The sequence below is a fragment of the Vanellus vanellus genome (genome assembly GCF_965231255.1).
Source record: "Vanellus vanellus genome assembly, chromosome: 25".
NCBI lineage: Eukaryota > Metazoa > Chordata > Aves > Charadriiformes > Charadriidae > Vanellus > Vanellus vanellus.
Window position 1 is genome coordinate 2,368,985 of NC_138930.1, and position 27,853 is coordinate 2,396,837.

At 45.3% G+C, this 27,853-nt stretch overlaps 1 protein-coding gene across 1 annotated transcript in view; it reads right to left on the bottom strand.

Moving 5' to 3' along the window:
* INSR (insulin receptor) overlaps positions 1-27,853 on the bottom strand; it is a 52,382-nt gene that overhangs the window by 8,231 nt on the left and 16,298 nt on the right. Inside the window, 9 exon segments of the mRNA XM_082495211.1 lie at positions 120-391; positions 5,030-5,231; positions 5,929-6,096; positions 6,494-6,744; positions 7,371-7,497; positions 9,850-10,064; positions 10,313-10,457; positions 10,757-10,902; positions 12,466-12,781. Coding sequence (XP_082351337.1) covers positions 120-391; positions 5,030-5,231; positions 5,929-6,096; positions 6,494-6,744; positions 7,371-7,497; positions 9,850-10,064; positions 10,313-10,457; positions 10,757-10,902; positions 12,466-12,781 — 1,842 coding nt within the window.

A 27,853-nucleotide genomic window follows, 5' to 3' on the forward strand; every position in this document is an offset into this window, starting at 1 on the left:
AGAGCACCAGTCCTGCACGATGTTTCTGTGATGTTTCTGTATTGCAGCTGGCTCCCACAGGAAAAGCAGGATTTTGGAAACAGCCATCAACCCAAAGCAAAGCTCAGGAAGATAATTACCTTCTGGCATGGTCCTGGCACTGACATAAGCTGCAACACTGCATCGGGATTCCTGAGCGTCATGGTTACACGCGTGGAGCTCAATGCGATACCCGGTGAAATGCCGTAGGCCTGAGATAACCAAAGACTCCTTAGACTTAACTTTTTCAAAAGGCTTCTGTTCCTCTGCATTCTCAGATGCTGCCGCAGAATTGTTTAAAGAGGATGCGATGGTGGGTATCACCACAGTGGCATTTGCCACAGAGCCAAGGTCTCTTCGTTTTCTTGATGGCCTATTAAATAATACAGATTACAATTTTATTTGTTATATTCAATGTAAACACATTCATCTGAAAAGGAAGAGTTAAAATGGGAGGGCTCAGAGTGCCACTGAAAACTCAAATTCAAGCCTCATTATTTGCAATGCAACAGAGAAATTCAGGACTTTTTTTTTTTTTAAAAAAACAAGCAATGCGTCTCACCCCCTGTAATGCACATAGCTTTTTAAAATTACGTATCCCTGAGACTCTTTCTCACAACTTCATACAGGGGGAAAAAAACACAACACAACAAACCAACAAGTCTAAAGTATTTGCTTGGGAGTTGAAGTTCTTTTAGATCCTCCCAGCTGAATACAACTTTACCCGGTTGCCTCAGGGATGCCTTGTGCAGTGTTGCGATGCTTTGGAGTTCATCTCCACGCGTTCTCGCTTCGAGCAAATGAGGTCATATCACAGCCCCCAACTCTGGTGACCTTACATGTGCCACATATTCCAAGTGTCACAAACTTGCATCTATAAGGCATAAGACCAGTTTCACAGCTCTCCGGAATACATCTGCCACTCTGAGCCCTGGGGCAGAATCTAGATAAATAGATAATTTTAACCTTTTCCTGAGAGACCAAATCTGGTATGTTCTTTTCAACAGATGCACTTAAACCTCACAGGTTCAGGTTACATATTAGCTGTGCGGTTTCGTTAACCAAATATTGCCTCTCAAATTATTGCGCTTCAGCCTGAAAATCAGTTTTGCGCAGTTGTAAGAACAGAACCGGCAGCGTGATCCCGTCAACTGCCCTGTCTGCAAGCGAGTGCTCCCAGCCAACTGCAATGTTAGGTTTTGTCAGCAAATAAACAGGATCAATTAAACGGAATTAAGAACTATTCACAAATTTAATATTCTTGAGAAAAAAAAAAAAAAAAGGATAAGTACCAAGCCCAAACTCCTCATTCTAACGCTTGTCCTGCCACACATTCGCCACGAGGAATTCCAGGTTGGGAACTAACCAACGTGGTGAATCAGTAATAGTATTTAGTTACACAAAAGGAATTAATACCATTTGAAAACCAGACCATGTATTTTAAGAGGATGATGATCTTTTTTTGTGCGTGCATGTGTGCGCAGCTATTAAAGGGTACAAAGAGTGACCTGAACTGAACCCACACTGAGACTCCTGTCTCTAAAAATGTAACAAGCTGTTGAAGCAAATCTCTGCTGCTGAAGTGAACTTTCCACTGCCAACCTCTGACTACCGGGCAAATCATTGGCCAGCCACAGCTCCGGCGGGGCCAGGGCTCTGTCTGCAGCCCCCAGCCCCGTTCCCAGGCGCTATTTCTCCTCAACCGGTGAATGCAACCAGCCAGAAAGTAGATTTTTAAGGTTTCCTCAAACTAAACCTCCGTGTTGTACACAACAACGTAAGCATATTCATCCACCTGATGAAAAAATGGAAAGCCAAACGGCAGGTTCAGCAGAGCACATTCCAGTTTTTAGTTTTTCTCTAATTACTAATTAACTCATTTTGGGGCCGCTGTTATCTCAGCTCGTGCATTGTTCTGAACAGTGTCTCCTGACAATGGGGCAGAGTTCAGAGACCCGGGTCTGGGTCACGCCACCTCCCTCCTTTGGAAGGAACCTTGATGGTCAACCAGAACCTCGCTTGGACTTAGAAGCAAAGCTCCATGCCACTGTTTATAAAGTGTGGATTCAGCTGTTCCTCATGTTTAAGAGAATTTTGTTTTTCACAAGTAAAACAGTAATTTGACCACTGATGCAACACAGACTAAAACGCAAGAATAACTTCTTATTTCTCAAGTAACAGAAAGCAAGAAAAACTTTTGAAGCTGTAAAGCCCAACCTTCCCACATTTATTATCCTGGATTTGCAGCGATTTTCTTGCCAAATTCTCTGTGTTTTCAAACATCTGATGTCTTCCCATAGCTGTTCAAGTGCAATTTTCATTACGGCCATTTCAGTAGCTCCAATGACCCTTCCTGTGAAACACTCAGATTCAGCTCCCTCTGCTCCTACTGTCGGAGACTATCAGTGGGCGATGGCTCTGGGTTCACGGAAGGATGGAAGTGACAACTTATCACATGCAATGGCCCGTGCTGGGGGATTTTAAAAATGCATTAGCTAGCTTAAGCCGAGTTTTCCTACACACCTGAAGCTCGCAGAGGACCAGCTGGCCTGTCTTCCCCCTTGTGCCAGTAAAAGCATTTATATATTTGTCTGTACAATTAAATGGATTGAACTGGGAAAGCCAGAAAAAAAAGTTACTTTTAATGTGAGCAGATCTTGTTCGCTCTGTAACCCACTAATATTTGTAATGGCACAAGTGCATGTGACACAGAGAGAGAGGATAGAGACAGAGAGAAGAGTAAGACTGCTGCTTCTGCAGTAGTGATGGTGGAGAGTATACATCAAATTACATCCTGAATAGCAGCCATTGAGTTCCCCTCTGCCTCTCAGGACTTTTATTACTTTTGAAATCTTTCCACGCTTTCCACAGAATCACGGAGTGGTTGAATTTAGAAGGCACCTCTGGAGATTGTCTAATCCACCCTCTGCTCAAAGCAGGGGCAGCCAGAGCAGGTTGCTCAGGACCACAGCCGGTCAGGTTTTGAATATCTCCAAGGATGGAGACTCCACAACCTCCCCAGGCAACCTGTTCCAGAGTGCAATCACCTATTTGCTCCAATCTGTGCAAAACTTGTTCCAATATAAGAGCAAATAACACAGGAAAGAAGAAACAAAGCATCAGCTTCTGACGGCCACTTTGTTCAGCTACAAAGGGAGGGTACAAAACACGTGGTGTAAAGACACCCGCGAGCTCGGACTGGGAAGGTGGGTATGTCAAGAAGCATCTAGAAACTTTTAGTTTGCCTTGCCAGTGCCAGAGCAAATTAACCCATGAGACTCATGATGGCATCTCCTAGAGTAATCAACCATGCAGATGGGGAAGGAACAGCTTTTGTGATTTCCAGGGGCGTTCTCAGCAAGTCAGGTGAGATCAGACCTGCACTAAGGCAGAGCACGGCAGATCTGCAGCACAGCCTCGTACGGACTGGGTACTGCACAGGGGCCGGAGAGCTGGGAACAGGACAGGAGGAGAAAAACGGAAAACAAGGAGATGTAGGAGGAATAACTTCTCAACTGCACCCCTGCCATCTCGTGTTGCCTCATATTCTCAGCTGTGAGGTTCCTCCCCGTGACTGGCAGAAGGGTTCTTATCTCGAGAGAGGTCAATAAACTATCAGGAGCTACATAAAAAGCACCTGAAGCAAAACACACTTCATGTTCAGTTGCCAGGCTCTGGACAGGCGGCCCTATGAGCAGGCAATAGGCACAGTATTCACAGGAGAATTAGTTCTAATTTACATTGCCACAGCCTGGAGCCTGTCAGGAAAGACACGCAGGAAGCACGCCAGCAGGAAGGTATCTTTACTGCTGACTTATAACAGCAAAAGCGGTTTGTATTAAAAGGATTAGTTTGCCCAGGGGAAGTGGAGATTTCTTTCTTAGCAGGCTGACAAGGTGGCACATCCTGGTGATTGGTTTCTTCCTAAAATACATACCCCAGAAACTGGCCTGAGAAGCATCCTGGGCTGGCTGCGCAACAAAATTGGGGGGAAAAAAAAAAAAAAAAGAAGAAAAAGAAAAGAAAAGAAAAGAAAAAGAAATCAGATAGTCAGAATTGTCTGCCTGCATCAAGGGGAGTTTGGCTTTTGTACATGGCTTGGTTCTCCTTTGCTTTTGAATATGCTGTGTCCTGGCATCATTTTGCACGCTGAAATTTGTCCTTCTGATCAGCACTAACAGCAAAGAAGTAGCAAAAGAAGTGACTCTGCACAAGCTTCCAGGTGACAACTGCAGCATCAAACCAGGCTCGCGAGACACTGTCTACTAACGCACTCAATAGTAAAAACGTTCAGTGCAGTTAACGCAGCTTTTGTCAAGCAGCTGAAAATAAATGTTTATTAGCTAAGAGGGGTAAGCAGAGAATAAATTTAGAGCACGAAACGCATGATGGTGAAGAGGGTAAATCACTACAGACTCTAACCTGACTCCCAGAGCTTCCTCTGTAAGTTGCATATGAAGTGTGAAGACATTCAACACCACTTAATGTGACACTGTGTGTGCCATTCAAAACAGGACATTCACCACCCACAGCAGTTGCATTCCTCATGGTATTGGAGGTATTTCCCAGACTAAGTGCAAGGAAGACCACAAATACCACGCTAAAGGACAAGGCTGTGGCATGGTAAACTTCCCTTTTTCTTTTCCTTTCTTTTCAACTGGATGAAACACTAGACCACAAAACTTGAGGGCAGAAAAAAATAGCTATTTTTGGCACCATGCAAGTTCAACTGTGCTGCAGGCGTTTAGCTGTTTGTTAGGGATTCTCACTTTATTCTCAAGCTGAGGAGAATTCAGAGACAGGAAATAAGAGCAGAATCTTCCAAATGACATCAGTCGGAGGTGCTCAGCTCTCACCAGTCTCCAACACACACACTCAGCTGGACTAGAGAGCCTCGTAGAAGCCCAGAGAGACTGGCAATATGGCCACGGCCGGCCCAATATTTTTGTTTAATAATCAATTACATTTCCCTACCCCTGACCATCTGGGCAATGTTGTTTGATATTTGTACCTGGGGACAAAAACCTCATTGTGAAGATAGTTCTCAAACGTCTTGCGGAAAGCAGACTCTTCCAGCTCCTTTTGTATCTGAGAGTCTGTTTTAGGACAGGAACAACATTCTCCACTGACATCCTCATTTTCACTTTGATTATACTTCTGAGGGTCTTCGGATTCAAAAGGAGGAGACCACGTCCTTGAGGGCAGTTTTAATCCTGCAGACAAAACAATTTCAGTATCATTCATGCTTGACATGGCAGAAGCAAAGCTTTGATCCTACAAAGATGCGAAACTAGCGTACACGAGATTCATGGCACCTTTGGGCATCCTGAGCTTTCACACCCAGGGCCGGGCAGCTTTCCCTCTCTCATGACAGGCCTTTGATTCAAAACTGTGCCATTTCTGAAATGGAGCTCAGACACTGCTGTAGTCAGAGTTCTACCCCAGTTCATCTCAGTTCAGGTAACACAGGGCAGCAGGTAAGATTCTGGGAGTCCTCAGTGAAACTCTATCTGGAAAGAATTCCAAAACAGGCACAGGATGCCTTCAAAAATTAACTTGGCCACTAATCTCCAGAAGCACTGAAATTTTTTCCCTTACTATCTCCACAGCTGTTATTAAACCTGCTACTCAGTTTAAAAGGAACAAGTGCAGAAGAGAGATCCCTAAGGAAAAAATATCTGATTACTTTGTAAAAAAAAATTTTTGGAGAGCTTTTGCACATAACTTGGCAATAGCACCTAATGTATAATGTAACTGAACAGTGGGAGAACACAGCTGCATCTCAGCCTGTTTCGTGAACAACAAACAGCAAAACGAGGCATCCAGAGCACCTCCAAAGCGTGCAAAAAATCTCCAGACAATTCTGAGAGAGCTTGAAAGAAAGGCACAGAGGGAGAAAGAGACACTCACCTTTTAGGCAGTAATCAAGTTCATAAAGCTCACTATCTTCTGCCTGCTGCTGCCAGAACACCAGGTAGTGCGTGATGTTTCCATTGGGCTCCGAGGGTGGCTTCCACTTCAGAATGATTTGGGATGAAGAGTTGGAAACGGATATCGGATCTAACGGCACTGATGGAACTGCGGGGGTGGGAAAAGAGACAGGGGTCATTTCCACTGCTCTGCGAGAGCTTGACAGAACAAGGGACAAACACAGGCAAGTTTCCATTTCCATGGGAATAAACAGCGTTCTCCATAGTAGGTCCACTGCTACCCAGGAGTCCTGTGGCGGGAGACACCAGCGTGCACAAAGCCTCTCACACGGGGCCACACCAGCCTGATGGAAGAAGTGCACGTTGGCAACATCTCCCCATGCACGGAAGCATATTTGTTTAGGAACGCCTTTCTACCACAGTAGAGCAGCAATGGCAGTGGAAAGTCTCATGGATGTGGGACTATCACGACTACCAGGCAGAAGACTATTTAGGTCTATTTTTCTTTTTCACTTGCAAGGCAACGTTAATTTAATGACACTGACCAGTAGCGTTGGTCTGGACGTAGATGATTTCACTCTTTGCACCATATGTTCTTCGTTCATCTGAGAAGGTGACCAGAGTTTTAACAAAGACGGCATACTGCGTCCATGGCTTCAAGCCCCTCAGAAGCCAGCCTGGCTGGGCCTGCGCTTTCGGCTCATTCGACCGTGGGGGTGGGTCAACATCCACAACTGTCCAGCTATTTGACCCACAAGCGTCTTGGCCATCAAACTCCGTCACATTTTGGTACGGCCTTTAGAAAAAAAAGAAAAGCCTCAAATTAACAGAATCCTAATTTGAGCTTTAAAAAACATTTCTACAGACATCACTGAAAGTTATAATCCTTTACCCTTTGGAGTATAATTCTCTCACTGTACGTATTCTGAAAATGAAGCACAGGGAGCTTTGCAACCCAGTCTCCGAACAGCATCACAGACCAGGTACTGTTCCACAGATGATCCCAACAACTAAATCCAGGCTAATTATTTTCAGCTTTACGAAAATCAGCTGGTAACCTTGATTCTAAAAGAATGTTTCCCACCTCAGAGGGAATAAATACCTCAACATTCCATGGAGATAGCGGGGAGATGATAAACGCCATGGTTAGAGTATGTATGTCTAGAATAGTTGGAACAACTAATGTTTGGATTGCTCTTAAACAAGGAATTTTGACTGTACACAACTAAGGTAAGTCAGGGATCTTAATGAACACTTTTATATAAGGGTAACATTGGAAACTGAAGTGTAGTGACTTCAGTCACTTCACAGTGACTAAACAGCTATGCCCACAGCAGGTTTAATATCTACTCTTCAATGCCAACTGCCGTTGCGGAAGCCCAGCACGGGTATTGTTTTGTAACCTAATGGTGGATCACTTACGCTTCTTTGTAAAAAAGCATAAATCCCAGGAGATCACGGAAATCAGGAGGCCAGTACGGCTCCCACTTCAACAGGATCTTGTCATGAGATGTTCTGATGGAAGAAAATTTCAGCAATTCATTTTCACCTGTAACAAAAGAGAAGCCACAATAATTCCGTTAATGCTAAAAACTAAAGGTTTCTATTTTTACTTACCTTAGGAGTTTATTTTCTTCACAGATAAATATGAGAATGTTGGCATTGAGAAGAGCTGCTCCTTAAAACCTATCTCACTTCGACACTATTCCTGCCTTAAGCCAGGGGTTGGAATAGATGACCTCCTAAGGTTCCTGCCAGCTTAAATTTTTCACTGATTTTATGAAAATGAGCCTGTAGAAGAGATGAACTAAATTCTAATAAGTGGGAAATCTAGAGGCAACATATTTTAAAATTCTTTATGACCTGTGTAGATGAACCCCAATAGTATGGTTTGCAAAGCTTTCGTAGCCTTTGCCTTCGAACTGCGTGGGCTCCCAGCCTTGCCCGGGAGTAGCACGGTCCCTTGGCAAACAGGAGGGACGGACAACAAACCGTTGCAGGAGGGTGGAGTTTTGAGGCTCAAGGGACACATTACGATATGGTATGTCCAAGCAGCCCAAGAAGGACAAACTGTAGCTCTGATTGGATTTGCCATTCCTGCAGTAGCTGCACAAGGGAGGAAGAACATTCATTTCACTGGCACAACATCCAGAACAAACAAGGACTTTTTTTTTTTTCCTTTTTTTTGTTTTTGGTAAACAGGATGCTGCCCATGTGAAAACGACTTGAAATGTAAAAACAAACAAAAAGCCAAACACACTGACTGGCAACCTGTGGTTTGAGGTGGGGGGCGGCACAGCGAACAGCTCAGCAGAGCGGAGTTAAAGCTGGCAACGAGAAATGCAACTGTCTCCTCCAGCTGCCTTTAAACAAACCAACCCGCCAGCCTGCGAGCTGCCCACAACCACACGACAGAGCTGGGTTTGAACCCCAAATCCAGTCTCATTCCCAAATGTGGGAAGAGCTTGTTAGTGTCTCCTGGGAGGAGATGACCTTTACAGGCAGCTAATTCCTTCTACCTCCTTCACTCTGCCCGAACTAGAGCTGTGATATCCCCAAGAGGACAGCTCTACGTATGTTTTTTCACTGGTACTGCCAGTTTTTAGGTAGGCAGTCATTACATTCCCTTCTCCCCACGGTGCTGGCATGGCCTCATGTGTTGACATGTGGCAAACCAGATCAGGAAACTGATTCAGCTGCAAGATCTTCACGTTTTAAGTCTGTTCACAAACAGCTACATCAGCGTAACAAGGGCAGAATTGGGGAAGGGGCGGTTTAAGCAGTGCTATCACCAAACGCAGAGAAACAGTGCAGCCACAGGATGATCTAACCTGCACTGCAAGCTGTGAAAAGAGCAAGGAACTGAAAGGCAAGGGACTGAAATCATAGTTTAATTAACGCTGAGAGTACTGGTGGCGATACCTCCTTAAGAATCTAATGTGTCAAACCTGTGTGCGCGCTCCTGTTCCTGCCTGCGCGTAAAACTGTGTGGGGCTAGAGAATAAACCAGAGCAGAGAGATGACACAACCCAAGAACAACACAGCAGAAATGGCTTGCTAATTTTTAGCCCATATTACTTCAACAGTCTGGTTCAACATGTGGCCCCCTAAGAGTTTTACTGGCACAAACAGGGAAAGACAATCGTGTGTGGCATAGAATGGGAACAAGGAGCAGGGTTGGGGGTGCAAAAGGGATGCACTTATAGCAGTACTGCTGCCTAAACAAGTGCCCGCAAAACAACATCTTCAGTAGCACAACTTCAGTTAGAGCATAAAGCAACACTGTGTGTTTGCTCCTCAGTCGTGCTGACACAGGCATTGTCTTATCATTGTTTTTGAAGAAAGCTGTTAGCTTAAAAACCTCTGAGAAGCCTAACAAAAATGTTGGAAGAATTTCTCTGACTGTTGTCATAGCAACTTGCTCACATGGCTCCAGAGATGGGTGGAAATCCTGTTTCTCTACTGTGTTTATTCTGTGTGCGTACTGTCACCTCATGACATGGGAAAAGAAGATTATGACTATTAATTGGGTACTCAGCAGTAACATGAAGTCCCAGTCTGGACTGGGGTTACGTTGTGCTAAACTCTTCAAAAAGACACAACAATACACTCAAGCCTGAAAAACTCGCAGCTGAGCACACACGGAACAAGCTTCTGAAGCCCAAAGCTGGCAAGGTAGGCTCCCGGCCAGACGGAGAACCCATAAGCACTTTTACTCATGGCATATGGACAGTGTCGCTGCAGCACACAAGCAAGTGGCAAGTGGCGCTTTACCAAAAGGACAAGGACAGTCCCTGGAAAAACATCTTGGGCTAAGCTGGGAGGGATAAGAGTGTGAGGTTAGCAAGGCAGAGGGAAAGGAAAACGACGCAAGTCTCGCTGCATTCTGAGACTTTCTTACATGAGGCTTGATCACCGTTCGTCTTCAGGGCTATGTCGTTCCTTTCCTGACGCCCCTTAGTCCCAGAGATCTCCTCCATCTTGTGGATTTCCGACAAACACAGTTTTGGATTATAATGGAAGAAGAGTTTGCCTCGAGCAATAGTGAGGTTGTGTTTACTCCAGTCCCAGAGTTGGCGAAGATTCTGGTTATCCAAAGCATAAAATGAATAATTCCTGAAAGCAGAGAATGAAAATGTGGATTAGGGGGCAATCCACTGAAAACTCTTTTTTTTTTCTCATGCACTAATCCAGACACCAAAGAAAAATGAATGCAAACGATCTTCCCTGGTAGGCCACAAGCCATAGGCAGTGGAACATTTAAAAATATCTTAGGAATTGTTTACCAATACAAATCACCCTGATAGCACTGGCACTCCTTATACTTCAAAGCATTAAAATAAATATCTTTTGAAAGAACTCACCCAGCTTCTAGTGTTTCTCCTCTAATCAGATGTAGTTTACGAAAAAAAGAAAGAGAAACCAAGGCATAAGACCGGCGAATTTTTAGGTAACCTGAGATTTCTTCTATCAAGCCAAGATTCGCTTCTAGTTCAGCTGCTATGTTATCTACGGAGAGGAAAACATCGGTTTTAGTTTTCTGATATCACAGAGAAAAACACTGATATCGGAGCCCAAACATATTAAATAGAACTGCTTTACATTAATTCCCAAGACCTTACAAAAATCAGTTAGCAAAAAGCCCCAAAAGACCATCACAAGAGCCTTTGCCTTGCGGTTATTTTTCTGAATGACTCTTAAGATTCAGAGTGGTCAAAGCAAAAGAGAAGAGCCCCGGCTCCTGCACAGTGTCGTATGCGCTGATCTGACATCAGCGCTCCCTACCCCCTTACTCATGTAGAACTTACTTCCTCCACGGATATTTATAACTAAGCTTCCATTAACAACTGTGCAGCCACGGAGCTCCTGTGCCGATGTCACCGAGTCGATCGTCTTCTCTTTCCCGTAGTCGCAAACCTTTGGGCAGGGCCCGGCGCAGGGTGTACAGTGCAAGCTGAAAAACAGGAGAGTTGGGAATGTAGAGGCGATGCTTTTGCAGAACGTCATCTGGGGCGTCCCCAGCAGTTCTCAAAAGCAGAGTCATCAACTCAAAGCGACAGTGTGCTGACAATACGGCAGGGGATTCGCTTGCAGTGCACAGTACATGGCTCTTAGGAACCCCAAATAACTGCTGATAATTCTGTAAATTGTCATTTCCACCTTTTGAACACTAATCACTCTGTCCCTTCCAACATAACAGAAACCAGAACAAAGTGATTTTGACTATTTTGAATGCCCCCTCCGCCAGGATGCTGCTCAGTGCTATACATACCAGGGGTTCCAAGACAGAGAAAACCCAGGCCCAGTCTCCATCCCAAAATCATTAACCAAACATGTAATTGATGAGCGGAGAGCTGGCCGTTCATCTGGGAACCCTCTGATTAAGACTGTACATCAAGTTGCTTTAAAAAAAAGGCAAGCAAGCATGTGCTTTGTGCTCTGGGGAAATAATTCTTAAAGGCAGCAAGATGATTGCTCGCCCTGGTCGTAACACCACAAGAATGTGTTACCAACTAGTTCAGAGAAATAAACGCTCCAGGAAAAGCACGGAGAAGCGTTGTGAGCTACTACTGACAGCAGCCTGTCTGGAACAGGCAGAGGAGAGAGGCGACGGCTGCTGTTACACAAGCAGCGTATCTACTTTGGAGGCTGCTAGTTCATTCTTTTGAAAAGCAAAACAGGAAACAGAATAAAAAGTCCTGTTAAGAGTGAATTCCCTGAAATTATTACGGCAGGAGCAAATACATGCGAGCACAAAGCTACCAATATTCATAGGAAATCTGACTCATCACAATATATAATGTTATTGTGGGACAAACAACAAAGTTTTCAGTGATAAACAACTCAGCAAAATAAATTATTTAACTCCTTTGTCGAAAAACCCTGGGAATAGACAGAATGGCCGTTCCCTGCTTTGATTCATGCTTGGCTTGTTTGTTACATTGTCCATTTGTGCCTGGCACAGCTTGAACCTGCTCAATGAAAGTAATTACAGGGACGAGGGACGGATATTCTGAGAATGAGCCACTCAAAATATGCTACGCTCTTTTCATTAGATATGACTTTTCCCTGTTCTGCTTAATAGCAAGGCTTTCTAGGCTGAGGTCTGCTTCGGAGGAGAAGGGAAGCAGGGCTACTAAAGCCTCTCCAGTGCCCGTCTCCCTCGTCCCACTTGATTGCAGAAAGACCCTTCCAACTTGACGATGCTCCTCTTCCTTGTCTTCTCCCTCGATCTCCCTTTCCCACTTTTTCCAAACTTGAGAGGAAACAAGGGAAGCCAAGGGAAGAATAAACTACCGGCACATGGTAGGTAGACCTGTCCGCTTTTAATAGCTTGAATTAGCAAGGTATTAGTTTGCAAATCATATTAAAGTAGACCAGGTAATTGTCACAGACACTCCGACGCCAGAAATTTTCTTGGTCCTGACACAGAACACAAAGCCGCTGCCCAAGCGAGAGAAAAGCGCAGTACAAAACCTACAGCATGGTTTCTCTACCTGCAGACGCTTGTACTTACTTGCTGGAATTCATGATGTACCCTGACGGGCATTCGTGAACGCATTCGTTATTGTGGATAACGTGACAGCCCGACTCCCTGGCATTTTTGCATTTGTTGTGCAGTTCCTGGCAGAAGCTGAAGGTCACACAACGCCACCCCTCGAAGCGATAGTAACCGGGTGGGCAGGTGTCCACACATTTGCCTTCAAGGTAGAAGTTGCGGCAAGCCACGCATTTTTCAGGGTTGTTTGGCTCCGTGCAGTCCCCAAGACATTCGCTGTGACAGCACTGACCGTCGGAGGTGCAGCCCTGGGACTTGCAGGCGGCTGGACAAACTGTGAAGAGAAAAAATTAAAGGCAACTGAGTACCACAGGACAACCCCACGATGTGTGACTGTGAGAGACTTACGAGCAACACCACTTCATCTTGCTTGAACTTTCTTTGAAACGAGGCACCCACGAAGAGCAGGTGTCCGCCTCATCTCCACTTTTCAGTGTAAATGCCAAATTTTAATAACATTTTTGAAGAGTGTTATCATTCACCCTCACAATTCATTAATGCTCATCTTCAAAAAGAGAAAACTGAGTTTTTTCTCTTCTCTTGGTCCAGTACTACAAGACTCACAGGAGAGCTTTGGTGACTCCAACATGATTTCTGAAGCTTGGGAGTGATGAGACTCTACAGCGAGAGTTTCCCAGCCTGGGATAGCCAGTTTCAGCCAGAAGATTCTCATTTTTTAGTTTGAGAAACTAAGTATCCCACAGTAATGCTGCAAATAACACATATCTAATAAAACTTTTACATAACCCTTCAGCTTTATCAGGATTTGCCTCCTATCTGTCTACCAACCTGGCACCGGCCTCCCTGGAGGGGAGTCCTACCTGTCTACCTCCCTGGCAGCCGACACAAGCTCTTCGGTGACTCTCTCGGCAAGTCCAAAAAGAAGGGCACCCACAAGTATTATTCCTTGAGGTTTTTATGGTTTACTTTTTAATTACCCATTACTTAGCGCCTCACAATACTTTTAATGAGCGGTTGGGGCTTTGAAATAGAAACCAAGCGGCGTAGCTCCGAGCAAACACCATGACTAACGCTGAGCGAGGAGCTGGAGGGGAGGCTGCGCACACCCCGGGGAGCTCCCGAGGGAAGGGCAGTCCTGCCCCTCAGCACCTTCCCGCTCAGTCTTCGCGATTCAAACGAGGATGAACCAATTAAATCCAACTGCTTAATCCAGAACACGCCGCAGAACTTCACGTCAGAAAAGATATAATAAAGCCGAAATCACCACTACAGGAGCAAGGACCGAAGCCAAGCTCGGCTTTGACGCAGCCATTTAAACAGCAGGAGGAAGAGCTTTAGATGAGGGATGGGGGACGTGGGATTGGATTTATCTGCACAGTGACACGCAGCCTTTGGGCTACAGCTGTGAACTGCCAAGACGCAGATCAAGACATCACCTTCTTCTCAGCAAAGAGGAGGGTTTTGTCTGTGGGCACATCCGAATGGCTTCCGATGTCCTGCCCAAGCGCCCTCGGTGAAGGAAGACAGAAAAGTCCTCCTGTGACCTGCGCTGGCCACACCAAGTAACCTCACGCTGAATTAACACCATCTGCCTCAAAATTTCCCAAGCTGTGTCCAATATTCAGTGTTGAAGCAGAGGGGCTTCATTTGGGGAGGTCCCAGACACACCAATGTTCAGGGGCTAAAATATCATTTTTAATTTCCGGCTAACGTGCGTGAGCAGACCAATAGCGGGACGTGGTCTCGTTTTATTCAGCTAAATGAGCAGCACGTAGGATCCATAGCACAGTGTCCGATGATCTAATCCCCAGCTGTGGTTAGGAAGAAAATCCCCCTCCGCCGCACTCTGCCCCACGTTAAAGGATTGCAGAACTAAGTGTGTTAAAGCGGTTAATGCCATTCTTGGAATAAGTAGCTGCAGTGGGCGGGATAGTAAAGATGAGCAACCTCTGGTTTGTTCCAGCCTGATAAATTCTTTAAGAAACATGAAATGGATGAGGCTGAAATTCTATCACAAGGTCAATTTAATCTCAAATATCTGACCATGTCAGTCATTCCCTGCAGGTATTTTCTCTGTGCATCCCCTAAGATTCACCCATCAGCAAGAAACACAGGAGTGTATTTCAAATTCATTTGCTTTTATACTGACTAATTTTTTGCCCTTTTCTAGCAATAGGTCTTATTTTGTGAACCTGTCACAAATAGTAACTGATTGAAATGCAACAGCCAAAGAGAACCAACTTGCAGATGATACCTTCTATTAGACTGATCATATCTTCTATTAGACTAAATATAAAATGAGAAGCTTGTTTTAAAAGCATGGTTATACATTCTTTACCAGGCCACAGATGGAGCACAGTCTGGCAACAGATGTCATGGCTGCAGTTTATTAGAAATTTTGGCAACAGAAAAACACAAGACAGAAAATTCCAGAATTTAGTCCAAAACATTATCAAACCTACTAATTGCAGTCTAAAATATCAAGGTTTATGGCGGGGGTGGGGAAGTGTCTGGGCTATTTCCCACACACCTCCCCATGTTCCTAAGTGAGCACTGACACACCGCTGTCTCGCAAGGACTTCTACGCTCGCTGGTAGCAGCGCTCGCTGCGGCTCACGCCTGCCTGAAGCGGGGTTAGACCCAGCTGGGCGGTAAACTGCGACGGCGAAGGCACACAGCGACGGTCTGCGCGAGCTGGAGGGTGAGTGCTGGCAGTGCAAATCACAGCCTTCATCTTACACCCTTCCTGCACAAGGGTATTTTCCCGGGTCTGTTTCATACTTAGGAACTACAAAGTTTAAAATATTCAAAAGACAACATTTGTTTCTCAAGGAGTCAGTGGGAGCAGACGGGTAATTTGGAAAAGTTCGCCCTCATGCAAAACACCCGGTGACACACGGCACCTATTTAACATTATGCCACACAATTATTTTTTTTTTTAATTTGTTATGGAAACTAATCTTCAAAGTCCTATGCTTATTTACACATTTTGAACTCAGCTGCAAATATTCACAGGGCGGAAACTGTTTAAATTCTCAACTCTAAAGGTTTTTAGAAGATATGATTCAACTATTTTTAAACGTTCTTAACGTTTCTCTTTTTCCTGTTCTACGAGCTTTTGATGTCTAAAAGACAGCTTGAAGAAAGCAAAGCAGCCAAGGCAACATTTTTTTTTCCATCAAGCTACTCAAGACTAGAAATTGTCAATCACTATTTTGTGCAAATCCTCATTACAGCAGATCCTGAAGAGACGTTGTCTTGACATTATCCAAGCCTGCATGCTAGGAAGCACCCGAAAGTTGTGTAGAAACCTCTCCAGCATATCTTCGCCACTGCTTCTTATAACTATTACTACAGCATCCGGGTTATGTGACTCTGGATGGCTCACATGGGGTTTGGGGGGTTGGGGTTTTTTGTGCTGCCATGTTATGCTTTCACTGCAGGACAACACCAAATAGGTTTGCGGTGACCAATGCACTTCATTACCCCTTCCTCATCAAGGTTTGCAGACTCCAATAATTGCCACTTCGCAATGAGATCGCGCTTTCGGGAGCTGCGGCAGGGTCCGGTACAAGCCGAGGAGGCACAGGGTACGCTTAGACACGGCACCTGCGCAGCACCGGCCTCTGGTTAATGCTGCACGACTTCTGGACAACGCGGTGCCCCCCTCTCGGCATAGGGATAAAAGTTATTTCTCTTCATTCCTCACAGGAGAGGAGAAAGTCAAAAGGGAACTTCATAAATCCTAGCTAAAGACAGGGGAGCTGTTATTTTGGGGCAGGGGCAGAAGCCGCCACACTGTACTGTAAAAGCCGCTGCAGGAAAAAGTGCTTCAGCACCAGAAAAAGCTGTTCACCGCAGCCTGAAAGCTCTTCATCAGAGCTTTAAGAACAGGACTTTTAAAATCCCTGTCCCAAAGATGACAAAAAACATAACGCTTAACTAACCCGCCCTGGATGGGGGAGAAACGGAGCCGACACAGAAGTTCAAACCTGTTGTTCCAGGGGTGAATAAATATTTAACTAGCTAGGTAGAGTGGCTCCAAAGACTGAGGAAACAATGCATTTTACAAACCTTTCCGATTACAGATTCAAACTGACATTTCTTCATGCTGCGGAGGCCCAGCTGGGGGGGACAAAAGGCAGCAGAGTCAGCGCAAAGGAATTTCTACCTCTGTGGATCGCTCCCGTCGTTTCGCCACTTCCCTGTGCTTCAGGTGGAAACAAAACACACTGATACTGTAAACACACTCCTGAGCCAACCCAGGTAACCAGGAGATCCACATTTAACAGGCACGTCAATTAAGCATTAAGCTGTTCAGCTAATAAACACAGTTTGCCTGAATATTGAAGTATGTTTAAAAACGTTTGCATTAGGTCTTGTTTCTTTCTTTCTGCTAACAAAACAGTAGCAGTGAATTGTCAGAAAAAGAGGGGAAAAAACAAGATAAAAATCACTCAGGGTATGTTTTGCTGTTTCTTTGGGATCCTCTGCCACTGGGTGGGTTTAAATAGCAAAGTCCTGGGCGAGCTGAACCGAGTCTTCAAACGGACGGTGGTTTGGGTATGATGAGAGATACACAGTTCATTAAGAAGAAATTCTAAACCACATGTATGAACGGCAAAACGCTGCATATATCCTGTACAGGGACAGATGTTCCCACATGGTTTTGGGATGGATCTGCTGTGAATCGACTCGATCTTTCTACCGTGCAATAGCAAGCCCTGTCCATGTGAACGTGGGTCAGCAGAGGCAGCCGGGGCCACCACGGCCCTCTCGGCCAGCCGGGGCCACCAGCCGTGTCCCGTGCAAGCCACTCCTCTTGGCCACCGGACGAGCCAGCGGCAAGGAGCAAACTCGCCTTGCACCGTCGGGTCCTTTTCCATGAATTACACAAGCTGTGTTTTGATTAGAGACAAGGCAATTAGGGAGGCTCCAGATCCAACGAAGTCCAGGACAGAAAACAACTGCGGCAGGAGAACCGCCCTCAACCTCAGCCAATGCATGTGCTGCCTGCGCAGGGAGGCATCCAACGCTCCGCTATCTGCACAAGGCAAACACGCCTTAACCCCTTGCCAGCCGCCCCAAACAGGGCTCCCCAAAAAAGCCCTCGCCTCCCGCCGCCGGCACGGCAGCCCACGCCACCCTCCGCGCCGCAAAACTCGTTAGGCTAATGCAATTTAACCGGCTATCGCAGGGTTTTTGCCCCGCGGTGAGCGTTTTGCTCCAGAGGCGTATTTACAACCAGGAGAAAAACGCAGGAGGAAGCCAGTACGAACCCGGCATCGACACCGCTTAAAATGGCTTGTTTTGGCCGCGATACGTATCGCTCGGTGCCAGAGCTTAGGTTAGTGTAATGTTATATGACGTACACACGCGTCTAATTCAAAGCCAGAGTCCCACAGAAACAGTATCAGAGGGCTCTGCATTTCCCCCTGGGGTTTTTTTCTGTTGCTGTAAATGGCTGCAATATCTGTCATATAAATTTACCCGTGAGTACTCTTGCACACACACACACACACACACACACACACGCACACACACACATAATCATCCTTGAGTTACAGTTGCAGTGGGAACTGTAATTTAATTTCCTAACTGTATAGTCGCAATAATGACCTCTGTAGAAATGGGTTCTTGTGGTTCTAAACTAAAACAAAACCAACAAGGAAAAAAAATAATAAAGGAAACCCAAAGACTAATCGCCCAGGGCAGTAACTCCTCTGAGTATGTGTTGCAAGCATGTGATCTTAATTTAGCACTACAGAGTTTGTGCTTCTTTCCTGAACTTCTGCAAGTGCTGAGCTGCACCGCTGCTACTGAAATCCGTATCAATCTTACCTCCTTATAAAATTACCTACTAAAGCATGTTATATGTACCTAGCATTTTTTGCTAGGTACGCTATTTGATCGCTTTTCCTCAGGATTAAATCATTATCTCCATTAACTCCAAATTCAGTAAGTCATTATGTAGTGTTTGTTACAGAGTTCTATAACATAATTTTTATCTGTAAAACAATCTTTAATATTTTTTTTACTTATGGATCACCTATTTTCTTGTGAGCATTTATTTGATCTGAATACATCAAGACTACACCTAATCCCAGTGCACTAATGTATCATGAGGTTGAAAAGAGCTCTTCAAATTTATATAAAACTGTGTCCAGCGAAGACTAGGTATAAACCTGAAATTCCATAGCGGAGTGGGTTGGCAGGGGGTTGCTGCAAGAAAAACAGTGTGCTGCCAACCCCTCTGCACTGGGGCTTATGGCCTTCCATTATTTCTTCATGTCACCGAGATGAGTGAGGCAGAAATCTAAACCCAAACCCCACCAGCGGCAGCTCTCGTGCTGTGCATGGCAAACTGCTCCCGGGGCGTTACGACAGCAGTAACCGGCCTGGGAAGAACACGGTTATAGAGGTCCACCGGACTGTAAAGAGCACAAAGACTCGCGATTACCTCGGTGACTTAACAACAGCAACTCCCCCAGACCTTCCTAAATCTACAAAATAAATGGGGAAACTAGAATGGAATAAAAAAAAAAAAAAATAAGATAAGAGCTTAACACGCTTCTACAAAAAACTACCAGCAATGCCTGACACTGGCCGTAGCTATCAAGCAAAATTCAGGAAATACCACAAGACATTCAAGCAAACTTTATGTCACTTATTCACAGTGCTCAACTGCTCTAACAACATTTATCCCTCCCTTTTCCCCAATGCCAGAGACGTCCAAGGAACAACCCTCCCAAAACACATCGACTCAAACGCTGTTATCCACACGCAGGACTTCAGTTCTTAGCACCAACTCGGGAAGGAGAAAGCGCCAAACGAATTCAAGGTTTATACAATCAGCACTAAAATTAAAGTGTTATTTATAAAATAAGATATTGCAGTACATAATGCCACGACCCCACTGAATTGCAAGTTGGGAACGTTAGGAGGTCCGTATTTACACAGGAACAGATAAAATTAACTGCAGGTGCCTCCCTTCCCATAGACAGTGAATTCCAAAAACAACACACTGTTACTAAAACGTCAAGGAAGCTCTTCCCATTGACATTTCTCAGGACAACGTTTCAACTCTTATCTCATCTATCAGCAAGGATAAGAAAAGACTTGTTTCGCCTCCCAACCCTTTCACAAGTTACGTGCTTATTTGGAGCTACGGGGAATGTTTCAAATATTCCAAAACGGGACCGGTGCCATTTGCAAACCCCATGTATTCGGCTGCTTCCCGCAAGGCATCCTCCCAGCCAAGAACAGCCGGCACGGCTAAAACCAACGGAGATGCTGGTACTGTTGCCTGGACCTGTTAGGATCAGCAAACGTGAGTTTAGAAAAGATAAAAGGGTTTGGAGTTGTGTGCCACCTTGTCCAGTCGCGATAATGGAGGATACGGAGGTCTGTGAAAGGAGTTGTTGAATGGAGATAAGGGGGAAAGGTTTGGCCCTGTTGTTGATAGAGGAAAAGAATGGATAACGGGAGATCTCTCCAGAAACGCAGTCTCTTCCATGCCAACCTTCTGCTGTTTAGACTGCGGAGTAATCAATTATCTTCTGCTCTACAACTGCTGGTGGAGTATTTCTCCAGAAATAGAGACATTTACTCATATCCCAATTATGCCAAGGAATACAGAAAACACTGAGATGAACTCATACACATATGCACACATATGTATACACACCCATACTTTTATTTATGTGATCTATTAAAATATATTTATATAGAAATCTTCTTAATACGATGAAGCCCGGAGGGAGTCATCAACTGCAATGGGTCCACAATGCCTTTGGTCACCCGCTCTTTATCTTCTTCGGAAGTTATAACCTTTGCAAACGAGCTTCTCCAGCTGCCCCCCACCAAGGACACAACGCAGCACTTGCGCCCAGGCCTGCAAAGCCCCGCGTAACTTCAGATTCCATGGCTCGCCTCCGAGGCTGGAGTTAGTAAGACAGTACAACGATCATCTCTTATTTTCGAGGACAGGATCTTCTTGGGCTGCAAACCTCAGCCATGAACATCCCTCACCTCTTCCCAATAAACCTTCAGGATCTGCTCTCATTTCACAGACCTTTCCGTTTCTCTCCCTTGACGTTTTTCACTCCTCTGTCACCCCAACTATTTACACGGAGAAGTGGACGCCTCCTACTCAGGTATGCCTAAAAGTGCCCAGACAGAACAGAGAGTAAAGAAGCATTTTCCTTTCGTGCATTTTAAGCGGTGCACGTGGTGTTCACACCGTGGCAGCAAGCCCCTTATGAACTGAACTTACAGCACAAAGCATCCCTCTCTGATGAGCGCTAGGGGACAAAACTGGAAGCAAAAAAAAAAAAAAGATTAAAACTCAGAACTAGGTCTGTTTTCATTCTCCTAGTACCCTTCAGTCAATCTGATTCCCCAAGCAGGTAAAAACCACTCTCGGAAATCTGGCTGAACTGTTGGTAATCAAGCTCAGAATATCAAAACAGGGAGTATGATTTGAAAACACAGCAGCACTGTTAAAGGCGGAACAAGTGTCACAAAGTGCACACAAGGATAGCGACGAGGAGTTGTAAATACTTCACCTAGTGCCTACAACACTGCTGTTGTGCCCTTCTCTGGCAAGCAGATCAAGCCTGCTCCTTGTACTTTGTGTTCAAAATTACATGGGAGCTTAGCGCAGCATAAGGGATCAGAAAAAAACACCAACCTTGTTTTTCTTTAACATGCAAACCCCAAAACCGACACTACATCTTCAGGCAAAACCCGGAGTCCCCAGCCAGTCATCACTAAATACGATGTCCCCATGCAAATCGATACCAACTCCGGGCTTTGCTACTGTCAGTGCCTTCGATGGCTTATAAATGAAGAAGAATAAGGAGCCACTACATCCCCCCCTACCCCTCAGGTACCGGAGCACTGGGAGGCCAGAAGGTTCCGAGCTTCAGTCCTGCTGACAGCAATTTGCTAAAGAGGCACTAAGTGAAATCTGTTTCTCCCTATAAAAAGGGGGAGAAACATTCAGCGTACCAAACCTCTGGTGAACACAGAGATTTGTAGGGAGTAGATAATTTTAAAGTAGTTTGGGCATCAGCCACCTCACATTGTACTTGATTCTGTATATCAGAACAGAGGATTTGTAATTTAGAGCGAGAACAGAATCTTTGAAGTTTGTTTGGGGATTTTTCCATAAAGCTTTCCTCATTGTTTTACTCACAGCTACGGGGGTGGTTTTTTTGTTGTTATGGTTTGTTGAATTTCAATCCTTATTACAATCTAAGGATTTGTTTTTATCATTCAACGGCTGACACGCCACCTGGGAGCCATATGAAAGCTTCACGTTAATATTTAACTATATATTACTCTTTCCGATGTACAGCATCTTGCAAACATCCCTGTTCACTTTAACCTCCTCCCATCAAACCTGCTCGCTCACATTGGGATCCTAGAAGACCCAAGAGAATCACAGTGGAGTGATCCAGGCAGCCACATATGTCCTAAAAATAAGTGTAATTAGGTGTAAGTCTCTATCCGTACCGTATTTTGAATACAAATCTCCCCTCTTTAAACTAGCAGGACCTGAACCGCCTCCCTCTCAAGCCTGGTGACCGTATCAGCGCAGCGCTGGGGGCGAGCTCCTCAGCAGGACAATTTATTTCTTAGGGATCGGCAGCACGGGCTGACCAGAATAAGAAGTCAGCAGCTCAGTGCTGAATGAGAGACGGTGCTGCATCAGGACAAGCCATAAAAGAGAATTACGGAAGTTTGTATCTGCTCTATGGAGGAACAGAGACAGAGGTACGCAGAAGTGCCCCAATGCGCAGTGATGGTCTAAAGCAAGGTCTCATCTCATTTTTCCAAACGTAGGTCTGACACAAGCTGCTACTTTTACCTGCAAACCCTGTCCCGAAAATGAGGAGCCATACGATCAGAGCAGGAGGCGAAATATATAACCTTTGCTTTGTGCGAAGATAAGAGAGGGATAAGATTGCTTTTCTCAAGGCCACAGAGATGGATGTTGTAGTAAACAAGGCATGAAAGAACGACAGCTAAGCCGACCCGTTCAGCTCTGCGGGGATAAGGAAGATTGTGTTTTAGATATGTTATGTGAAAAGATGTGCAAAATGTAACCTGGACACACACCGAAAAGGACATAGAGTTTACAGTAAATAGGAAAGCAGAGCTGTCCATAACCGAGAAAGGTAATGAAACAGGCGGAAGTATAAGATTAACCACAAGGAGATTAAGCTGATAACTAATGATCTACACAGAAATGTCAGACAGAGGTTAAGATTTTAATCTGGACAGATTTCACGGCATAGCCATGAATTGTAAACATAGATATTAACGTTCAATTTGTGTTTGTGGATGAAGATCCCGAAAAGAAGCCGGAGAGAAAGAAGGAACAAAACTTATCACCTCCCAGAGAGCCACAGAGGATGAGGAGAGAGAAAGGTAAATATCACCTGAAGGCCAACGGTGCAAAGAAATATCTGGAGGACGAATTTTCCCCGTGAAGCGCAGCTAACCAGCTCTGCCAACCAGATTTTGTTTTCTTAAGTTACCAGGATGCACAAACTGTTTTAGCGCGCGGTCATTTAGCACGCTGCCCAAATCCGTGCTAGACAGGGAACGGCTGCGGTGGGAATCCGATCACAATGCCGGTCTCTGTCCCACTGCAGCCACTCCGAGGGCAAAGGGTTTCGCTCTGTGCCAAGAGAGGCTGACTACCGGAGACGGCAGCAGAGGGGAAGGCGACTCCGGGTCTCCAGCAGCCTCTCGAAGCAGGCAGCGCCCTTGGAAGAAGCTGCCTGCTCCCCAAGATGACCCGCGGCTGGCAGCAGGCAACCTGGCAGGGATCAAAACAGAGCAGTTATACCCCGTGCGAGCAGCCAACGCACGAAGGGATTCGCCGAAGGGCCAACGCACGCATCCCTCTGCTACCAGATCTATTTCCCACGTAGATACATCCAAAACAAAATATTGTAAAGCACGTCTGCCAGTAATTTAATAGCCGTCATGGTTTTCCCCGAACACACAATAAATTTTTTCAAAATCATATTTGAACTGTGGAAAGGAGAAATGTATGCTGTATCTCATTACTTGGCATACCGGTATCAAATGCATAGAGTATATGCACCCATATAATATTTTCTCAACTACTCTAGTCATTTTGGCTTCACCAGCTCGTGCCCGCTAATTTATACACCCTCCTCTTTGCCCTAAAGCAGTTAAGTATGCTCTCCACAGGTTATTTCTAGGTATAAGAATTTACTTAGCAGTACTGAAACAGATACTCTTTGCTTGCAGCCCCAGAGCCGAGCAGTTGAGACCTCTCTACAAAATGTATTTTTATTTACTACTTGCCCTTGTCATCTTCAGCATACCGGCAAGGCCCATTTTCAAATAATTCAGTGTATAATAATAAGTGGCCCCACACAAACTATGCAACGCAGCTCTACCCAGCTATGTATCTGTTTAACGGCTCCTCGTTCCAAACATACTGATCCCTATAGTTGTGATCTATAGGATGTGTGCTGGGCCACATCGCTCTGCTGCCCTAATCAAAGCGCCAAATGAGGAAGGATAAAAATGACCAAAAGCCACGCAAATACAACCCTAAGGAAAAACAAATGGCTATAGATTAGTACAAAAACATTAACTTAATTGCACAAGCCACCCTTAGCAGCTATTAATCTACTTCTCCTTGTAAATTATGCAAGAGAAAATTTTCATCTGAAGGAATTTAATCCCAAACTAGTTTTGCCATCCCAACAAGGAGAGGCCAGCAACGAGGGAACTGAATTTTCTGAAGTTACACTAAACTCAGGGGAGATCTTGGATTCTCAATCTTTATCCCACAATAGTTAATGGCTCCAACTGTGAATTGTCAGAATAGTGAAAAATCTGTTTTGTTTCATGCCTCTGTCATGGTCAACTCTTAAAGTAAAACTGGCCGTCACTGAAGTCACTTTGTTCAATAATAAGGAAGTGCGGCAGCAGCAAAAGTCTCATTATCCACCCATTAAACTATGCTCGGCCATAGAGAGAAACAGGATCTGCTTACCTAACACCAACCGCGCAGGCGTGTGCCACTGTTGCTAAAAAGCTTCGGCTTCGTGGATGTTTATCAGCACGGGAGTCAAGATAGGGTCTAATCACCGGTTACCATCAGCATTGTCCATTTCAGAGCAATTAAGACTATTCAGAGCTGGTCTAACTGATACCATAGCGTGAGCCGGACACCTGCCAATCCCCAGATCGGGTAATTACCGCGACGGGGGGAAACTTACGGAAATGATCTTACACAAACTAGCACTACCTAGCAAGAAAAGGAGACAGGACTCTTGTCTACAAGAAGCCTAAAGTTTTCCCAGAGTTTCTTCAGTTTCTCCAGGGACAAAGAGTCTTTTTCTTAAGCAAACTGTGGAGGTTTCGAATCTCAACACGGAGCTGCTGTTACCGAAAGCAATCTTCAACTGGAAAGGAGCCGAAGAAGTTTTCGAGATGCCGCCCAGTCTATCCACCTGTCCAAGGCCAGATCAAATACTTTTCCTAAGACATTTCTGACAGTTGTTTGTCTAAACCCATCTCAAAATGAAATTCTGCCTTGAGGCACTTCCCGCCTTCGCCGCCTGAAGCTTGTTGAAGTCTCGCTCGTCAGCAAGTCGCTCTGAGCAGCTCTGCGTGACAGCCAGCCACCGAGGCACAGAGGGGCACGGAGCCACCCGAGAGGCCGGCGGCAGTGCCGAGAAGAGATGGGAGGTATCAGCCCACATCCAGCGCGCGATCCTCTGCAAAATACTTAGTACGAAGTGAAACACTTGACGGTTTATTGCCGAGTCCTGCTCAGCCTCCTTCAGCGCCAAAGCCAGGCTCGGGTTTGAAACCGCGCCGCTTCACATCAGGCTTTGGGTGGATGGATGTATCACCGCAGCGGACAGTCGCTGGCAAATCTGAGCACCGAGAGACGTAAAGCCTGTTTGAAAAACACAATCTGGAGTTCTTTTTGTTATCACAGATTAGAGCACGTGGAAAACCAAGACGCTCTTCCCCAGTGCTGATCAACAAGAACCCTCATGCAGCAGCTCCTCCTTTCGCCAACGGAGCCATGCAAAACACGAGGACGTTTTTCTTATCACACCCACCAAACTCATGCACTGCACAGGCTCAAAGGAGAACATTTTATATTCCCCAGAACAAAACCCGATGCTTGATGCAGATACCTAGTTCTAACAGGCTTGTAGACTAGTTTTGTGGAACAGAAACTTGATATTTAAGCACCGAAAGAACAGCCAATCGCTGTACAAATTATTTAAGCAGCCCTGGAGATAAGGTTATTGGAGTAGGGAAGAGAAGCCTAAGGAACAGGTTACCAAAAAAACCATGATGTATAGGTTATTTAATAATTGTAGAAACCCAATGATGAGGTGAGAAGTCATTTCAGACAAAGCACCAGTTTCCACATACCTGGAGAATTCAGGAAAAAGCAGTTAAGACAGCTCCCGCACGTCAGGCTTTCCCTTCTGCCAGAAACACAGAGCGTGCAGAGACTCCCTGAGCCCAAAACCCACAGAATTGAATGCCCAGAGAAAGAGTTTATTGAGCTTTAAAGGCTTCGCTTCAAATGCAGTTTTAAAACAAAAGCCTTATTCCTTTAAGCTGCATTAAGGCTCCGCTGGGCGAGACTGAGCTCCATTTCCTCTCCGGCTTTTGGGAGCTTTCAAGGGGTACTTGCAAGGGAACTCTTGGACTCATTCGTCCCGAACTGAAGCTGTGTAAACACATCCAGCGCGATCAGCCTTACTTCAGAAAGATGACATTCAGAAAAGACCGAAGACCAGAAAAAAACAAGTCGTATTTCTTTTATTAAATCATTGCTGTTGTGTTTTCACCACCCATAGAATATAATTGCTTTGTCTTTGCAGAGAAGACAAGAAAAATATTTGGCTGATACTCAAATTGTAATGAATATTGCCCATGAAGTATTAAAGTCCTCGCAGTGTCGTAATGCAACATGGATGCCTAATGAAGTTTAAAATGGTAATAGAAAAACGCTTAGTTATCCCGTGATGTCTGCTGACTCGCACGTGCCTTATCCCCGGGAAACTCGATGCACTGGGAGAGCTTCCCACATCGTTCCTAAGATTTACTAATCGTGTCTGTAACACTGCAGCAGGGTTCAAGCCCACCTTCAAGTGCAAGTAGTCCTTACACATTGTCTCAATCATCGAATATGTCGGAGTTTTAGCGCGGTATCTGCAGTTTCTGCGCAAGAGACTTCTGTGTGCTCGGTTCAGTGCAATAGCTGTAACTTGATTTTCTTGCCGCAGGTTGCTTAGTAAAAATCTCAGTTACTATTTTCAGATACTTCAGAACAAACAACTGGGAAGTTAACGGCATCTCCTTCGCATTACCGAAAGCAAACCTGCCGCGTCCAGCAGCTCTCCCACAGACATCAAATAATCCCGCCCTCGAACGCACTGTGCCGGACTTGGCCCTCTTCACATCAATAGGGGAGAAACCAGCCAGTGTACGGGCAACCCTGTTTCGTGTCATGCAGACTGCTTTGCAGTTTTGCCACGCGAGAACGCTTCATCTCAGCACCGAACCCTCTCCCCCCGGCAGGAAAGGCCCCGCTGCTCCCGCCTCTCCGAAACGCTGCCTGGAGCCCAAGCTCTCCCGCACCGCAGGCACAGCTCCTTTGCCGTCACTGCTGCCCCCGCGCACGGTGTCACAGCCTCACGCTGCAATAACCCCATGTGCTGGTAACAAAGTTGAACCCTCACAGCTACATAACCAGAGAAGATATCAAAAAATAAGTTGGAAATTATGGCTACACAACTCCAAGCCATGCCTGTTCTCTTGCCCTATAAACTTCCCCTTGCTTACAGTCCTGCAGCCCAACAGCCTTTATTTTAGAGAACAAATTGAGACCAATCTCCTCCCTCCCTGCCCCAGACAATCCACTTTTTTAAAAACCATTAAATGAGGAATCACGCTTAGGGGTCAGGATAAAGTGAACCGAGAGGAGCACGAGGAACCAGAAAGCAACCTCAGACCTTACTGCTGCTCAGGCTGCAGATACCTTCTCTGAGCTCTGCACATTTGCTACCCAAGTTTCCTTAAATCTGTGCATTGATTTAAAAACCATCCGTCTCTCAGCTCATCACGTCAGGGCCCTTAAATTCCAGTGTGGCCACACACCAGCAGCAATTCTGTAGGAGTCCCAAGTGACCAGCAAGTACGATGTGCACAACTCCAGAAGCCTTCAAATTCCATAGAAAACGAAAGACTGGAATAGTTCTATGAACAGATCAATGAAATTCCCCTTCCCCACCGAAAAAGCCCTTGCAAATTTTACAATCTTCATCAGACCAATCTTGCTAAATACCTGTCACCC